This window comes from Labeo rohita, chromosome 23, assembly GCF_022985175.1.
Source record: "Labeo rohita strain BAU-BD-2019 chromosome 23, IGBB_LRoh.1.0, whole genome shotgun sequence".
NCBI classification, from domain to species: Eukaryota; Metazoa; Chordata; class Actinopteri; order Cypriniformes; family Cyprinidae; genus Labeo; species Labeo rohita.
The window spans coordinates 20103968-20121403 of record NC_066891.1 but is presented as its reverse complement, the minus strand read 5'-3'; the positions used below and the strand labels follow the sequence as shown (position 1 = coordinate 20121403).

Below are 17436 nucleotides of genomic sequence, written 5' to 3'. Positions count from 1 at the left end.
TGCAGCGGTTTTGACATTTTAAATGTCATGGGATTGATTGTAAAATGAAAAACCTTTGAAACACTCTTGACCATTCCTTAAAATATACAATATGGTATATTGGAGTCAATAATCATGGTGATTTTAGTGATGTTTTCAATGCTTAAATGAAGCGAAGAAGCCACATAGTCATCGCTCATGTGACTAGCAGCGACTGGGACATCAGTCAAGAGCTCTGTTTGTTATTTTAGACCGATGTGCAAATTTGTCGCTATAAGAAGTTATTTTACCTCAAACCTCTGCTTTGAAAAAACTGGTGGACTTTTTTTCTCCTAAGATTTTGGACAGACTGTCATGGCTTAGGACACAAAACATGAACAAAGAGCGCAATAATGATGCTTTTGTAAATTGAAAACAGAGCACAGGATCCTCCATCTACACTGAACACTCAAGCCATTGAAATATAAACTCGGGTAAGAAAATATTTAAATATATATATATATATATATATACATGATTTTATGATTGAATTTTTTCTTTGTTTATATTTTTTGTTTACATTTTTAATATTACTTTTTTATATTAAAAAATTCAGTATCTATAAATCTGGTATTGCTATTTGGGAGAAAGTTCCACCATTACTGGCTGCAAAACAGTGTGATGTCAGTGTCGGTTAAACAATGTATGTTTCATTATAATGTCATCCTCCTCTCTGACTTGAGCTGAGAGTTGTGAGTCAGCTGCTTCATCTGAATTACACTTGTCATTGAAGACAGTGTCAACAACACAGACAGATATAAACAGAGTTATGAGCCTGTTGAAGAGACTGTTAATTAAGAAGATAAGCATAAGGAATTGTGCAAGGAAAACATTTACATTACATTCATAAAATATAGACTTCTGAACATTATTAGTCAAAACTGATATTCTTTAATATTTGAAATTATTTTGCAGTGTAGTTCATTATCTTCCTTATGGTTATATACAATTTAGATTCAGTATGACAGGTTAACCAGTTCTTCCAAACAAGCTGTGGTGCCACTTTAAGGCTGAACTGATAAAACCCTCAGAGTTATTCTGTCTGAACAGAGCCAGCTTACTGTGTCCATGTGGACAGAGGTTTCATTGTCCCGTCTCTGGAGGAAGCGGTTCATTCAGGCTCGTGTCCTGCGCTGTACAGTTTGGTGCATGGCACTGCAGCTCTGCTGATGTCATACGCACCGCTGAGGATCCTGAAGCGCTGAGGAACATGACCAGAATTAGATCACACTTATGTCTCTGTTCACTAAGTGAGCTGACTCAAGAACTTTTTTGTTCTTTCATCGTATTAGCTAATCTGTGGAGTGTACAGTAAGACCGTGCTGCCATATTGTACTTTATGCGTCCCTGGATGCCTGAGCCGATGTGGGTTGGGAATGTGTTTCAGTGCTTGAGATCCTGTTTCCACCCACAATCTTCTCTCCTGAGTCAAGCTCTGCCCTCTGGGACGCTGTTGTGACATGGTCATTCACCTGTTTCGCTTTTTAACCAAGATAACTTATGTTAACCAAGTGTTATTCAGTTCAAGTGAATATTTAAATTGTACAAACCCTGGTGAAAAAAACAGCATATGCTGGTAGGTATGTTTTGATGCTGAAATGCTGGTTAGGTATGTTTTGATGCTGGTTTAAGATGGTCCTTTGCTGGTTTTTGCTGGTCATGTTGCTGGTCAAGGACCAGCATGAACCAGCAAAGGACCAGCTTAAACCAGCATCAAAACCTACCTAACCAGCATATGCTGGTTTTTCACCAGGGAAAGAGTATAAGTTTTTAAGAAGCTGATTTAGATGCAGTCACGAGTCGCATGACCGCATTTTAATTTTCACTGCGAAACAAACATTTCATTCATTATGAGTTAGCTTAGTTTTTCATGAGCAAACAATGAGACCCACACATTGATGTCATAATCAAAAAGAATGCAACATATCTTTCAAATGAGTTTGCCTATTTATGGCCAATGTAAATATGACGAGATAATAATAAAAGGTCAGATAATGAAATAAAAGCTTGTATTATTGAATCAATATTTTGCTATAAAAATGTTGCCACTGTAACTAACATATATTTAGCATTTGTTTGCATTTTTGGACATCTTCCATAAGTATACTGAGAGCAAGAGAGAGAGAGAGAGAGACAGAGAGAGAGAGAGGGTGGGACGTCATTCATGGTTCATGTGGGCAAATGGATGAAGACAGTGAAGAGGGATGTTAGTTGGAGAGGTATACATTACAGAAGACATCTGCTTGGATTGACATTGTTTTGGACCTATTTGAATGCAATAGAAACATTTGGGATTGGAATGACATTTTTGGAATATGGGGCAATGATGACAGATTAATATTAGCATAATGAGGAAACAAACTGCAGGCCTGATATAGAAGGTAACACTCTCCAGATGTGGTATTTGACAAATGTGATATTTGCATAATATATAATGTCATTTTAATATCTGTTTGTTTTTATTTTAGCTCTGTGAAATGACCTGCTGACACAGATAAAGACGATTTTGTGAATCCTGGATACACCAGTTCAACTGGTAGGCTAGTTTGTGTAATTATACACATATGCTATTGTTTATTTAACAAATTATGCGTAATATATTTTAATATGTATATCGTTCGTTTCTTTAAATATATATTAATATAATCGTATATTAAACATACACATATGTAGAATTATAAATAATGAAAATAATCGGCGGGTTATACATTTTAAAAATAGAAATAATAAGTTTCTTGTTGTTTTAAATGTAACACATTCATTGACGCAGTAGGATTACGCACGGGCTACGGAGGTGCGTAAATGCAAAATAGCTCTGATGTGGGCAGCGAATCACAATAGCGGAAAGCGGAAGAGGGCGGGGACTTAAAATAATACCATTGGTTCATTTGCATATGGAATAGTTCTGGTTTGTCTGCTTCATTACAAACGCTATAGCAACAAGCCTTTTCAGGATTTACCATTAACTTCTACGCAACTCGTACAAAACTAAACAAAAGTTAGGAATTAACAAACAAGAAGATTCAAGACAAGCATATGTAGGGAAATACTTGAGTATTTTGTAGTTATCTTAGTACTGGTTCCAGTATTTTTCTCTGTTGACAGATGCTGTACAAAGCAGAGATGAGAGCTCTGAAGTGTTGGAGGATTCCTGCCATACTTACTATCCTACAGCAAACATGGATTTTAGCCATGGAAATTCCTCCTGATGGTGAGGAACTGCTATTTGGAACTTGTCCACAGCTGTCCTTGTGACCAAAGTTCACTGTTTATTCTCATACACTGTCCCTTTGTTAATTCTTTAAACATTATATATTTACGTTTTTCTGTACTGTATATCCCCACAGTCAGGCAGCCTCCAATGATCTATAAAGAGAGTCCTCAAGACTACATAGTAGATCCAGTTGACCCTATTATAATGGAGTGTGAAGCAACAGGGAATCCACCTCCAGTGTAAGTATCCAACAAGGCATTTTAATATATTATAATATAATTATACATGTCAGTTCTTGCACTGGACTGACCTGGGGCCAGTTGCATAAACATAGTCATCATGTTACTGTGTCTTAAGAACTAGTTTCACCAACTAGCAATAGACAAGGGGTAATCAGTCTTATTTTTCATATCATATATTAGACCAATTTATCTTTTTGTAACTGAATTTAAAAGTTATGACCAGCCTTGAAGGAAAAAAAAAAAAAAGGGATGACTAACTTTTTAAGACTAGTCTAAGCAGTTAATGCAACCGGCATTTGATTGCTTAATAGTACCTTTATTTTACTTAATGTATACTACCAGTTAAAAGTTTTTCAGTGTTTTTTAAAGAAGTTTCTTCTGCTCACCAAGCCTGCATTTTTTTGATCCAAAGTACAGCAACAACAGTAAAATTTTGAAATATTTTTACTCTTTAAAATAACTGTTTTCTATCTGAATATATTTGAAAATGTCATTTATTCCTGTGATTTCAAAGCTGAATTTTTAGCATCATTATTCCAGTCTCATGATCCTTCAGAAATCATTCTAATATGCTGATATGCTCAAATGATTATTATGTTGAATTTTATTCAAGTTTCTTCGATGAATAGAAAGTTCAGGGGAAAAAAAGCATTTATCTGAAATAGAGATCTTTTGTAACATTATAAATGTCTTTATCATCACTTTTGATCAATTTAAAGCATTCTTGATAAATAAAAGTATTAATTTCTATCATTTCTATCCCAAATAAAAAGTGTATTGACTCTAAGCCTTTGATCGGTATCTTTCTATTTATAAAGGAATCCTGAAAAAATGCACTCAGCTGTTTTAAATACTGATGATAATAATAATAAAAATGTTTTTGAACAGCAAATCAGCATATTAAAATGATTTCTGAAGGATCATGTGACACTGAAGACTGGAGTAATGATGCTGAAATTTTAGATTTGATCACAGGAATAAATTTGATTTTCATGCATTCAAATGGAAAACAGTTATTTTAAATAGTAAAAATATAAAAAAAAATTTTGTTACTGTTTTTGCTGTACTTTGGATCAAATAAATGCAGGCTTGGTGAGCAGAGGAGAATTATTTAAAAAACATTAAAAATCTTACTGTTCAAAAACTTTTGACTGGTAGTGTACCATATAGATTGTCTAGTCTGTCTTGATATTTCCTATGATTTGCCTTTGATTGTTCATGTAAAAAGTACTAAAATTTTGACTGTTTGCAATGTAAAATGTATGTATTTTAAATGACTATGTACAGTTGGGTTAGAAAAAGTGTAATTGACAGTTAACACTTATGCACATAGGTTCACATGGACACGTAATGGAGTGTACCTGAATGTAGCTCGGGATCCTCAGGTCAGCATGAGGTGGCGTTCTGGCACATTAGAGATTTTCTTCTGGGGTCGTCCTGATGACTACGAGGGTGTCTATCAGTGCACAGCGACTAATGAGTTTGGCTCTGCTCTGTCCAGTTTCATCAATCTGCGTGTCTCCAGTAAGGCCTTACACAGCATGCAAATGTTAATACACTGCAATAGCATTTGGTTTATAGAGGGTTTGCACTTCTGTCATGATTTGGTCAGTGACCCGGATGGGCAGCCATACTGACGATACTTGCATGTAAACAGCAGCATGGATTGCACAGTTAATGTACTACTGAATACATTGTTCTGCTAATTTATGCTGTCTGAACCATGGAAAAAATGTGTGGAAGCTGCTAAATCATATAGAGAGGGACGATATTTTGACGAACTAAAGTTAATAGGTGCTAAAGATACATATGAGCAGTATTAATTAAGATATTAGCCTACCTGAGCAGAAATGATAAGAACAAACATGAATGTTGTCAATTTTTGTCCTGGAAAACCTGGTTTAGTTTGGCAGTTTTTTGCACTCTTCTCCTTGATTTGTTAGAACTTTTGGCAGTCTGTAGTACTCCAAATGTTTTTCCCAGTCTGACCGATTAGTACAGACCAAAACATGACAATAATTGATCATTTTCAGCAGCAATAATCAGCTAAATATGTGGGTTTCTTTCGTTTCAGTGGCATTGTTTATGTTCAGTGCTGCCAATATGGCTGATTGATGACGTGTTGTGAAAACACCTAACAATCTGTTGGTTTTTAAACGTGATTTCTGTGATCAGAGGCCCGTACGTGGTTGAAGGAGTATCTGGAGCCAGTCTCAGTGGTGGTTGGACTTCCTCTCATCCTTCCCTGCAATCCTCCTGTAGGTCCTCCAAAACCTGACACTTACTGGCTAAACAGCAGTAAGTCTCAAAAACAACATTAAGTCAAAAACAGAACCATAGTGTGTCTGTTTCACCAGTTTATGTGTTTAAATAAGCTTTTAAATATACCAGCAGTCATTTTTTATCCAAGTTCATCCTTATTCCATAGCTATGGCACCAATCCGTCAGGATCGTCGAGTATCGAAGTCAGAAAATGGAGATCTGTACTTCTCCAGTATCGTAGCAGAAGACGCTCTTACGAACTATGTCTGTGTCGCCCGGTTTCCCTTCACGAACACCATCCAGCAGAAACCGCCACTCATTCTGCAGGTGCTCACAGGTCTGTGTTTGAGATTTTTATTCTGCTTCAGGATTATTTTTAAGCAAATCTGTTTTAATGTTTCCTCCCGTGCTTATGTCTGTGTGTTTAGTTGAGGAAGAACCATGATTAAAACCATCTAACAGTCTAACACCATGGTGAGTTAGGACTCTTTCTTATGCTTCTTTATTGTAAACACTCAACAGACCTTAACAGATCCACTAACTAGTCATCTCTGCTTCACTGTAAAAAATAAAAAACACAATTTGTTGAGTCATCTTAAAATAATTTGTTACCCTGCTACCTTAAAATTTTAAGTTGATTCAACTCAAATATCTAAGTTGTCACTTACTATAATTTAACATTTCAAGTTTTTTTGAGTTGACTGATCTTAAAATTTTAAGGCAGCCAGGTTACAGATTATTTTAAATTGACTCAACAAATTGTTTTTTACAGTGTTTGGCCAGGTTTGTGAAGTGTGAAGTTCTCTATCAAATTTGTGTTATTTTATGTCTATGTAGCTCGCATGGCAGCCCATACGCCACCCAAGTTTCTGAAACCCAAAGGAACCGCCAGCACAACAATTGCGATGCTGGGGGAAGAGCTTATTTTGGAGTGTTTCGCTGCTGGAGTGTGAGTTTTACAATTGTTTTGATCACATATCTTTTTTCTGGGAGCAGATGATTCAATTAGTAACCATGATAACCATTAGTAACTCTAATTCTTTCCTTTTTCTTGCAGTCCGACGCCCTCCATCAAATGGACTAAGGATTGGGAGGAGATGTCTATGACAGGAAAGAAGTTGGAGAACTTTAATAAGACACTTAGAATAAAGAACGTCTCTATGGATGATGGAGGAGACTACATCTGCACTGCTTCAAACAGGATGGGCAGCCTGGACCACGTCATCACTGTCAGGGTCAAATGTAGAATACTTCATTACTTTATTACTATTGTTTATGACTATCACTGTGTGCAGATTCTGTCATTATTTGTTCATTCTTGTGATGTTCCGAACCCGTATGCTGGCATTTTTTTCTGTGGAACCCAAATAGAGAATATGAAGAATGTTTACGCTGCTCTTTTCCATACAATAACAAACAGTTCATGCTTCGTAGTGACCAGACCACATCTGTCATTGAACAAAACACATTATAAAAACAATATAATAATAGTCCAAACTAAATAATTTAAGTTTTTAAAGATTTTTTTACATTAGCTTGTACATTTAAAACATCATCTAACATAAGTATCATTACACCTGGTTCCATAATCACAATACTGTTCAAAAGTTTGGGGTCCTTTAAATTTGTATTAATGTTTTAAAGGGTATTTCTAATACTCAGTGAGGCTGCATTTGTTTGATCAGAGATAATAAATATTATTACAGTTTAAAATAACTTTATATTTGAATACACTACCAGTCAAAAATTTTTGAACAGTAAGATTTTTAATGTTTGTGGAAGAATTCTCTTCTGCTCATCAAGCCTGCATTTATTTGATCCAAAATACAGCAAAAACAGTAAAATTGTGATTTTTTTTTTTTTTTTTTTTTTTTACTATTTAAAATAACTGCTTTCTAATTAAATTGATTTTAAAATGCATTTTATTCCTGTCATCAAAACTGAATTTTCAGCATTATTAATCCAGTCTCCTGTTTTTTTTTTGGAAAGAAATTATAGAAATTAATAATTTTATTTAGTAGGGATGCTTTCAATTGATAAAAAGTGTTGATACAGACATTTATAATGTTACAAAATGTTTTTATTTCTATTTCTATTCATCAAAGAAACCTGAAAAAAATCTACTTCTCTTTTTAACATAATAATAATAATACATGTTTTTTTAAGCAAATCAAAATATTAAAATGATTTCTAAAAGATCATGTGGCTGGAGTAATGATGCTATGAATTGCAATGCTTTGAAATCACAAGAATAAATTACATTTTAAAATATATTAAAATAGAAAACAGTTATTTTACATTGTAAAAATATTTCAAAGTTTTGCTGTTTTTGCTGTACTTCAGATCAATCATATAAATGCAGGCTTGGTGAGCAGAAAAGACTCCTGCAAGGCTGCGTTTTTTTGATCAAACATATTATTACAATTTAAAATAACTTTCTATTTGAATATCTTATGTTCTTACATTTATTCTTGTAATGCAAATCTAAATTTTCAGCAGTTATTACACCAGTCTTCAGTGTCACATAATCCTTCAGATATCATTCTAATATGGTGATTTGGTGCACACCAGTCTACAGTAGTCAACATTTAAAATGGATCAAAACTTTTCATCAAAGTTGTCCTAAAACCAAAGCAGTACCCGTTCTTATATTAGGACAACTTTGATTAACTTTTCAGACATTTTTGATCAAATGTTGATCAAAAGATGAATAAATAATGATGCAGTTTTATTTTAAGTATTACTTACGCATGACATTCACAGGTCACATTCTTAGTTGTCTTTCTAACTCTTTCCATCTCTAGCGGTTCCGTTCTGGGTGGAGAAGCCTGAGAGTCTGGTTTTGTCTCGTGATGACGGTGGCAGTATAGTGTGTAGAGCTGATGGAATTCCTCGACCCCAGATACAGTGGCTGGTTAATGGAGAGCCAATCAGTGGTGAGGAAAAAAAACGCTTCATTTACCAGGTGCACTGCCAAGCTTTTTAATGGTCACTCTTTCTTTGTTCACCTTAGATGCTCCTAAGAGTCCAGGCAGACAGGTTTCAGGAGACACTTTGACGTTCAGGGGTGTGGTTCCAGACAGCGCTGCTGTGTTCCAGTGCAACGCTTCAAACCAGTACGGCTATATCATGGCAAATGCTTTCTTGGCTGTAATGGGTAAGAGCTAGAAGAAGCTAGATATTCAAATTTAAATGCACCATCAACTTTAACAAGTAATTCCAACTTTACTATGTTGTCTGCAGATATGAAACCTCGCCTGTTAGGTCCAAGAGAAGAACTCATTAAAACAACAGAAGGCAATAATACTCTTTTAAACTGCCCATATTTTGGCTCTCCTAAACCTGACCTGCGGTGGTAAATATATTGTCTTACTATCATTTATATTCAGCATTGTACAATACAAGTCAGTATTGCAAGTTAACAGTAAGTTAACTGTAACTTTTAGGGAGTTTTGACCTTTAATTGTCACTTTTAATTAAAGTGCACATAAAGTTTCAACATATCAACATGTGCATAGGTCAAAAGGAGGACTAGGTACATTAGAAGGGGGTCGTCATAGGATTCTTCCAAATGGTACACTGGAAATCAGAAACACAAAGCTACAAGATCAAGGAAGCTACGTGTGTGTTGCAAGCAACGTCATTGGACGAGATGAGAAAGAGGTCCAACTAGAGGTCAAAGGTCAGTATTTAGAAAGCTCCTGCTTTGAAATTTCTAATTAAATGTATATAATTCATATGCACCAGTGTCCATTTAAAACATTAAAAAGTTATTATGGTTTGTGAAACATCCAAGAGGAAAAACATTACATTTTTGCTTTGTACATTCTTGATTCTACATTGTTCTTGTATATGTTTTATATATCATAATGCAGGTTTGTTAAAAGATTAAACTTTCTATTTTATAGAGCCCATTAAAATTGTCCGTGCCCCACACAATACTGTAGTTATAAGAGGAAGTCTGGCTCGCTTTGATTGTAAGATTGAATTCGACTCGACTCTGGATGTCACAGTCACTTGGCTTAAGGACAAGAAGTTCTTGATCTTAGGAAGGAGGTAAGCACAACAAATTGCATGATGGAAGTGTCATTAATTATTCTAATGGTTTACTGCATTGAAAATTACGGCACTTGACTATATAGGATGACGAAGGATGAAGATTCTCTCAGCATTGCTGATGTGTACAGAAGAGATGAAGGCGTCTACACCTGCAGGGTTAAAAGTGAACTGGAGGATGTCACTTCCTCAGCCAAACTTACTGTGATGGGTATCAGCACATAAAGTATAATCTCTTTATGCTTGCATACAGTATAAACATGAGCATATTATTTATGCATGCTGTTGCTTTTAGATCGTCCAGACCCACCCACTGACCTAGAGATTTCAGACCCATCAGAGAGGAGTGTTAGACTCACCTGGGTACCAGGACTGAGCAACCACAGTCCTATTAAAGGTACACAGATACAAAGATCCACACAAACATAGATGCAAACAATGACAGCCTTAAAATGACATCATTTTGAATTAATTCTCTTTTAGAGTACCTGGTTCAATATACCGAAGATCTTCTTGCAGACTATTGGCTGCTGCCGAGCGGCTGGAAGAACCTGTCCAGCTACCCGGGGAACCTAAACTCTGTCATTTTACAGCTGACACCATTTGTAGAGTACAAATTCCGGGTCATCGCTGTAAACGGGATAGGTCCCAGTAAACCCAGCTGGGCATCCGAATACTACCAGACTGGAGGAGCTGGTAGGTCTCTATTCTATTCTATTCTCATTCAAAAGTTTGCGGTTGGAAAGATTTTTTGGTTAATCGCAACTACAAGGTTCATTCACAGCAAGGACATTAACTATAATGATAACAATAAAGATTTAGTTTTAAAAATTTATCTAAGTTTAAAAAGAATAGCAAAGTCAACACCACAACTGTTACAATAACAGCACAGAGGAACAATATTGTTGGAATCAGTTTCAGAATGATAAGTGATCAAAATATTGGCAGTCAATCAGAGCTTGAACATTTAAAGAGGCAGACACCAAAACTGCAGCATGTGCTTATAATAAGCAGAATGTTATCATACATTGATGTGGACACTTATGTAGTTATCATTCAATATAATTATTGGTGGTTCTTGATGTGAACAGGCCATTATTGTAAAATATTGTTATGTTTTAGATAAGCTGCTTCTTATTTTTTATATATATTTTAAAGTTTAATTTATTCCTTTGATAGCAAACCTCAATTTTCAGCATCATTACTCCAGTCTTCAGTGTCACATGATCCTTTAAAAATTATTCTAATATGTTGATTTGCTGCTCAAGAAACATTTGTTATTATTATCAATGCTGAAAAGAGTTTGTGATGAAAAGATGTTGTGCTGATTAATATGTTTGTGGAAACCATGATATATATCTTTCAGAATACTTTTTTCAGAAGCTTTGTAACATTCTAAATGTTTTTACTGTAACTTTTGATAAATGTAATGCCTCCTTGCTGAATAACTGTACTAATTTATTAAAAAAAAAACTGAATCGTATATAGTTGAAATCAAAAGTTTAATTACACTTAGCAGAATTACCAAAATAAGAGGGATCATACAAAATGCATGTTATTTTTTTTATTTAGTACTAACCTGAATAAGGTATTTCACATTTAAGACTCTTGCATATAGTCCACAAAAAAAATTAATAGTTGAATTTATAAAAATGACCCTGTTCAAAAGTTTACATATGATTCTTAATACTGTGTTGTTGTTACCTGAATGACTGTATGGTTTTGAGATCCATCTTTTCACACTGAGGACAACTGAGGGACTCATATGCAACTATTACAGAAGGTTTAAATGCCCACTAATGCTTTAGAAGGAAAAACGATGCATTAAGAGCCAAGGGTGTAAACATTTTGAATTTGAAGATCAGGGTATATTTAACTCATTTTGTCTTCTGGGAAATATGTAAGTATCTTCTGTAGTTTCTGAAGGGCAGTACTAAATGGAGAAAATATTATATGTAGGCAAAATAAGAAAAATGTACACATATTCATTCTGTTCAAAAGTTTACACTCCTGGCTCTTAATGCATCATTTTTCCTTCTGGAGCATCAGTGAGCGTTTGAATCTTCTGTGATAGTTGCATATGAGTCCCTCATTTGTCCTCAGTGTGAAAATAGGAATCTCAAAATCAAAAAGTCATCGTTGGAAAGGGTTCAAATATACAAAAATGGTGAAAAACCAAAGAATTTTCTGAAGAACAGCAGGCAGTTTAACTGTTCAGGACAAGCAAAAGACTCATGAACAACTGTCACTTAAAAAAAAAAACACAGCTGTGGATCATTCAGGTAACAGGGTCATTTTTATAAATTCAACTGTTGTTTTCTCTTGTGGAATATATATAAACATCACATTCACATTTTATGTGAAATATCTTTTTTCAAGTCAGTACTAAATAAAAAATAACATGCATTTTGTATGATCCCTCTTATTTTGGTAAAATAATTATTCAATAATTTTGCAGATTCGGCAAGGTATATGTAAACTTTTGACTTCAACTGTATATTATATTATATTATCTGTTGAATAATGTTTTGTGTCTTTAGTGCCTGATGCCATCCCAAGAAACATCCGAGGAATGGGAAGTGGAGTTTTCAGAAATAACATGGAAATCAGCTGGGAGGTGATGTATTGATGATTGATGGATGTTATTTTAGTTATTTCAGTCATTTGATTTGTTGACTGTGATGTAATCACACACATATGATTTATATTAACTGTGCTGTTTTTGTTATGTCTGAAGCCACTGGAGTACAGAGAATGGAATGGGCCAAAACTGGGTTACATGGTTTGGTGGAGACGAAGGGATTCAAGGGAGGAGTGGAAGAACTACACAACGTACTGGTGGTGTAGCCACATCATCTATGACACTGACACCTTCACACCCTATGAGATTAAAGTTCAGGCCATCAACTTCTTTGGCTATGGCCCAGAATCCCCTATTGTGATTGGCTACTCTGGAGAGGACCGTAAGTTGACATCTACTTCATTGATTCTGAACTTCAGTTAAACATACATTAGGAAAAAGAGATTAAAGTCAGTGTTTCACTTATATAACAGGTCCTGTCGCCGCTCCAACTGACCTGAGCGTGTCAGACATTGAGAGCACAAAGCTGACAGTCCATTGGGAACCAGTGGCACGAGTCGACATCATGGGGGAAATAAAGGAGTACAAAGTATGATTTCGTAGCTGCACAGGCCAGTTCATTTCCATGCAGTGAGCGGCTGATGAAGCTGTGTTTGGTTTCTCAGGTTTATTACTGGAGAGAGAGCAGTCGCCTACCCTGGCACACTGTGAGCAGGAGGATTAAGACCAAGAGTTTTAAAGCTAATGGACCTCGTCTGTCTGGGACCCTGACGGGTCTTGTACCGTATAGTAACTACAGAATCTATATTGTAGTGGCCAATAACCGCTACGAGGGTCCGCCCAGCAACACCATTGAGTTTCAGACACCTGAAGGAGGTATTAAACTGATTAAATAACATTTAAAACACATCAAACACACACATGATTTCTTACATGCGTCTTCATTTCCACTCTAGTGCCCTCGATTCCCAGATCATTCAGAATCATGCACCGACACTATGACACCATTTATCTAGACTGGGAGGAACCTGCAGAACCCAATGGCGTTTTGACCGGATATATTCTCAAATATCAGACATGTAAGTGCAGTTGCATCACTTCTCATGCCTTTTTTATTAAGCATTAGAAATACTAATTCTTATATTTTCTTTATAGTGAACGTCACTCTAGGTGACAGAATCCAGGTTGAATACATTCCTCCGAACATCACCTACTTCTCCCTTCGGCGATTTGACCGCTACACCCGATACAAGTTCTCACTAGCAGCACAAACCGAGGTTGGAGTCGGGGAGGCTTTTACTGAGGAATCACCCCATTTTACAACTGAGGGTAACTTGTTTTTGTTTAAATTCATAAGATCACTATTCTGTAAACATGGAATGATTCCTAATATGATTGTGCGCATGAACAGAACATACCCGGGATCAAGTGGACATTGTGACGCAGGGTTGGTTCATTGGCTTAATGTGTGCAGTGGCTCTCCTTGTTCTTATCATGCTCATAGTCTTTTTCATCAAGAGGAGCCGAGGAGGAAAGTACCCAGGTATGATATAAATGACTTAAGACAAGTTGCATATATATATTTTGCATTATTTATAATATATGTGGCAAATCATTGTTTTGTTTGTGTTTTTTGTAAGTGCGAGACAAAAAGGACTTTGCACTGGAGCCAATGGATGATAGAGAGAATGGAACGTTCGATTACAGGTGATTTTCTGTTTGATTTTGAAAATGTTAAAAAGTTTTTTTTAAAAATGTTGTCATTAATTACACACCCTCATGGCATTCCAAACCTGTAAGACCTTCCTTTATCTTTGGAACACAAATTAGAGTATTTTTGATGAAATCTGAGTGCTCTCTGACCCTGCATAGACAGCAACGCAACAGAAACATTCCCAGGCCAAGAAAGATAGTAAGGACATTGATAAAATAGTCCATGTGATATCAGTGGTTCAACCGTAATGTTATGAGACATTACATTACTACGATAATACTTTCTGTGTGCAAAGAAAACAAAAATAAGAACTGAGCATTGAATGTGTCAGTTGCATTGCTGTCTATGCAGGGTTGGAATGCTCGGATTTTATAAAAAATATTTGTGTTCTGAAGATGAACAGATTCTTACGGGTTTGGAACGACATGAGGGTGCGTAATTAATAACAGAATTTTCATTTTTGGGTGAACTATCCCTTTAAGTTTATACAGACACATTTATTTTCAGTGATACACTTGCATGTGAGATACACTAAAAGATGAAAAATTAATCAATCCTATAATTTAAGTCATAACATAATCGCATTAGCACAGGTTTTGTACTATGTACTGTATACCACAATAATTGTTTTATATTCATCACTCCATCCATCAAACATTTCTCACCTTGTTTATTCCTCCTTTATTTTTGTTTTATGTATTTTACGATTGGACCACTGAAGGTCTCTTGAGAGGTATGATACATGTCATTCATAACAATTGACTTTTTTTATTTAATGACCTTATTTGTTTTACTACAGTATTTTAATAAACTACAAGTATTTCAGTCTAACGATTAAGATATTTTTAAAACTGTTTCTACACTACTGTTCAAAGGCTTGGGAAATTAATATTAATATTTATTCAGCAGGATTAATTAATTTGTTCCAAAGTGACAGTAAGGATATTTATTATAATAATTTAAAAAAGAGTTTTATTTGAAATCACAACTGTTTTCAGCATTAATAAAAATAAATGTTTCTTTAGTAGCAAATCAGCATAATAGATGATTTCGGAAGGATCGTGTGACACTCAAGACTGGAGTAATGATGCTGAAAATTCAGCTTTGCCAGCATAGGAATAAATTACAGTTTAAAATATATTCAAATAGAAAACAATTCTTTTAAAATGAAATATTATTTCACAATATTGATCTTTTTACTGTGTTTTTAAGCAAATAAATGCAGCCTTGGTTAGCACTTCTTTTAAAAACATAAAAAGATCTTACCGACCACAAACCTTTAAACAGTAGTGCATTATTTTATTGACTACAGTTGTCACATGTTTTATGTTTTGTCATGTTAATGTTTGCTCCTTCACATTATGTTAACTGACTTTTTGGCTTCTATATCAGGATAACACGCGTGTCCACAATGCCCTATAGCAGACGGTAAGTACTCTTTAAGTTTTATTATGAGTATTGTTTGGAATAATGATGATCTTCCCTCCCTGTAAAATTAGTCTCAAATGAATAATTTCCTCCTCAGGGAGGAAGAAAGTCGACAGGGACGCAGTCAAGGTGCGATCGAGCACATTAGCAGGAGAACAAACAGTGACGACAGCCTCATGGAGTACGGTGAGGGCGAAGAGATCGAGTTTAACGAGGATGGCTCCTTCATCGGCGAGTACACGGGCGTCAGTAAGAGGAACATCGACAGGAGCCCGTACCAGGACAGCTCTGAGCCCACGTCTCCTGTGGCCATCTACTCTTTTGCTTAGAGTTAATGATGGGATGCCCACAGGGTCCCGTGGAACCTACTTTACACAGACCTCAAAACACACAACACAAGATTATGATCCGTTTAACCTGTCGGACAGGCTGAAATGATGTGTAGAGGTAAAACTGTTTCTGGTGATTTACCGTAAAAGTACCAATCAGATTTTTTTTTTTCAAATCCACAAATCATGTGAGAGGAAGCCAAGAAAAGATGCCTTGATGTGTTTATCATGTTGATAAGAAGACTGAAAAGAAATGGCTGATGGAAGCTTGAACAAGCTCATGTTAATTTTATGAAATAACATACAGGATCATTTCACACAGATTTACTTAGACATATTAAGAGATGGTTGAGCATCAAGATCTCCCACTGCTTTGTTGTTTAACCAGTGTTTGATCTCACTGATAGTTGCCACTAATTCTTGTATATATTTTTCGATAGCACCATTTCTACTTGTATTTATGTGTTTGCTGTACTGTAGGTCACATTAATGAACTACAAACCATTTATTCTCACACGGAATACAATCTAACCCTTCGCTGCTTATGATGTACATGGTGTTTTTTTGTATATTTTTTGAGAACTATCATAAGTGTTGTAGTGCTTCAGTTATTAAAATGCATCAAGAGAATTAATGTCTTTGTCATAGCTAAAGTAAATGTCATCACAGTTCAGGCGCTCTAAAAAGAGCAAAAAAAAAAAAACAATATAAAAGCACCATAAAAGTGTTAAGTATCTTCCAAGTCTCCTGAAGTCATATTACAGATTTGTGTGAGGAACAGACCAAAATATATCTTGCCTTCCTTCAGAAGTTCACATCTATCCCATATACAGGTTTTAAACTACATTAGAGTAAGTAAACAATCATTTTTGTGTGAACTGACTGACTTTTTAAAGAAGTTTATTTCCAGAACAAAAATTTACAGATAAAATACTCACCCCCCTTGTCATCCAAGGTGTTCATGTTTTTCTTTCTTCAGTCGTAAACAAATTATGTTTTCAGGAGTGATATACTTCTGTGGTGCCTGCCACAGAAATGCAGTTTAAATGCAGCTTCAAAGGGCTCTAAACAATCCCAGCCGAGGAAGAGGGGTCTTATCTAGTAAAACGATTGGTTATTTTCTAAATAAATTGACAATTTATATACTTTTTTAACCTTAAATGCTCGTCTTGCTTAGCTGTGTGTGAACTCTGTGTATGTACATGACAGTACATGTCGAAAAAACTCCCATCTCATTTTCTCCTCCAACTTCAATATCATCCTACATTGCTGTTTTACCTTTTTTGGTAAAGGGTGTTTAACCCTAATTGTGTGTTCACTGTGTAAACACTAGGTCGGTACTTCTGCAGCGATGTAGGACAATTTTGAAGTTGGAGGAGAAAGTGAGATGGGAGTTTTTCGACATAACCTCCTAACTGTATTGACTCGGAATGCACAGAGATCACACAGAGCTAGACAAGACGAGCATTTGATGTTAAAACGTATTGTCAATTTATTTAGAAAATAACTTTTGCTACATGAATGTATAGGTCAGTCCATATGGTCAAGCCCTGTAATAGGTGGTAAATGTACGTACGATTTGCCTCCTTTGT

At 35.5% G+C, this 17436-nt stretch overlaps 1 protein-coding gene across 1 annotated transcript; it reads left to right on the top strand.

Moving 5' to 3' along the window:
• The first annotated feature begins 2202 nt into the window (after positions 1-2202).
• Positions 2203-16481, top strand: nfascb (neurofascin homolog (chicken) b). Its single transcript, XM_051096813.1, has 28 exons — positions 2203-2399; positions 2487-2554; positions 3124-3229; positions 3366-3471; positions 4808-4998; positions 5650-5772; positions 5903-6073; positions 6574-6685; positions 6794-6978; positions 8541-8672; positions 8750-8893; positions 8980-9091; positions 9255-9418; positions 9645-9792; positions 9879-10003; positions 10088-10189; positions 10276-10488; positions 12333-12409; positions 12530-12755; positions 12847-12962; positions 13039-13249; positions 13330-13452; positions 13529-13702; positions 13785-13916; positions 14014-14080; positions 14809-14820; positions 15480-15515; positions 15613-16481. The coding sequence occupies exons 3-28, from the start codon at positions 3124-3126 to the stop codon at positions 15842-15844; spliced, it is 3540 nt and encodes a 1179-aa protein (XP_050952770.1). The 5' UTR covers positions 2203-2399; positions 2487-2554; the 3' UTR covers positions 15845-16481.
• Positions 16482-17436: the final 955 nt, after the last annotated feature.

Coding starts and splice junctions, on each gene's coding strand:
- nfascb (XM_051096813.1), top strand. CDS start 3,124: ATGCTGTACAAAGCAGAGATGAGAGCTCTGAAGTGTTGGAGGATTCCT. Junction 6,074..6,573: donor CATTCTGCAGGTGCTCACAG/GTCTGTGTTTGA, acceptor ATGTCTATGTAG/CTCGCATGGCAGCCCATACG. Junction 10,190..10,275: donor CAACCACAGTCCTATTAAAG/GTACACAGATAC, acceptor ATTCTCTTTTAG/AGTACCTGGTTCAATATACC.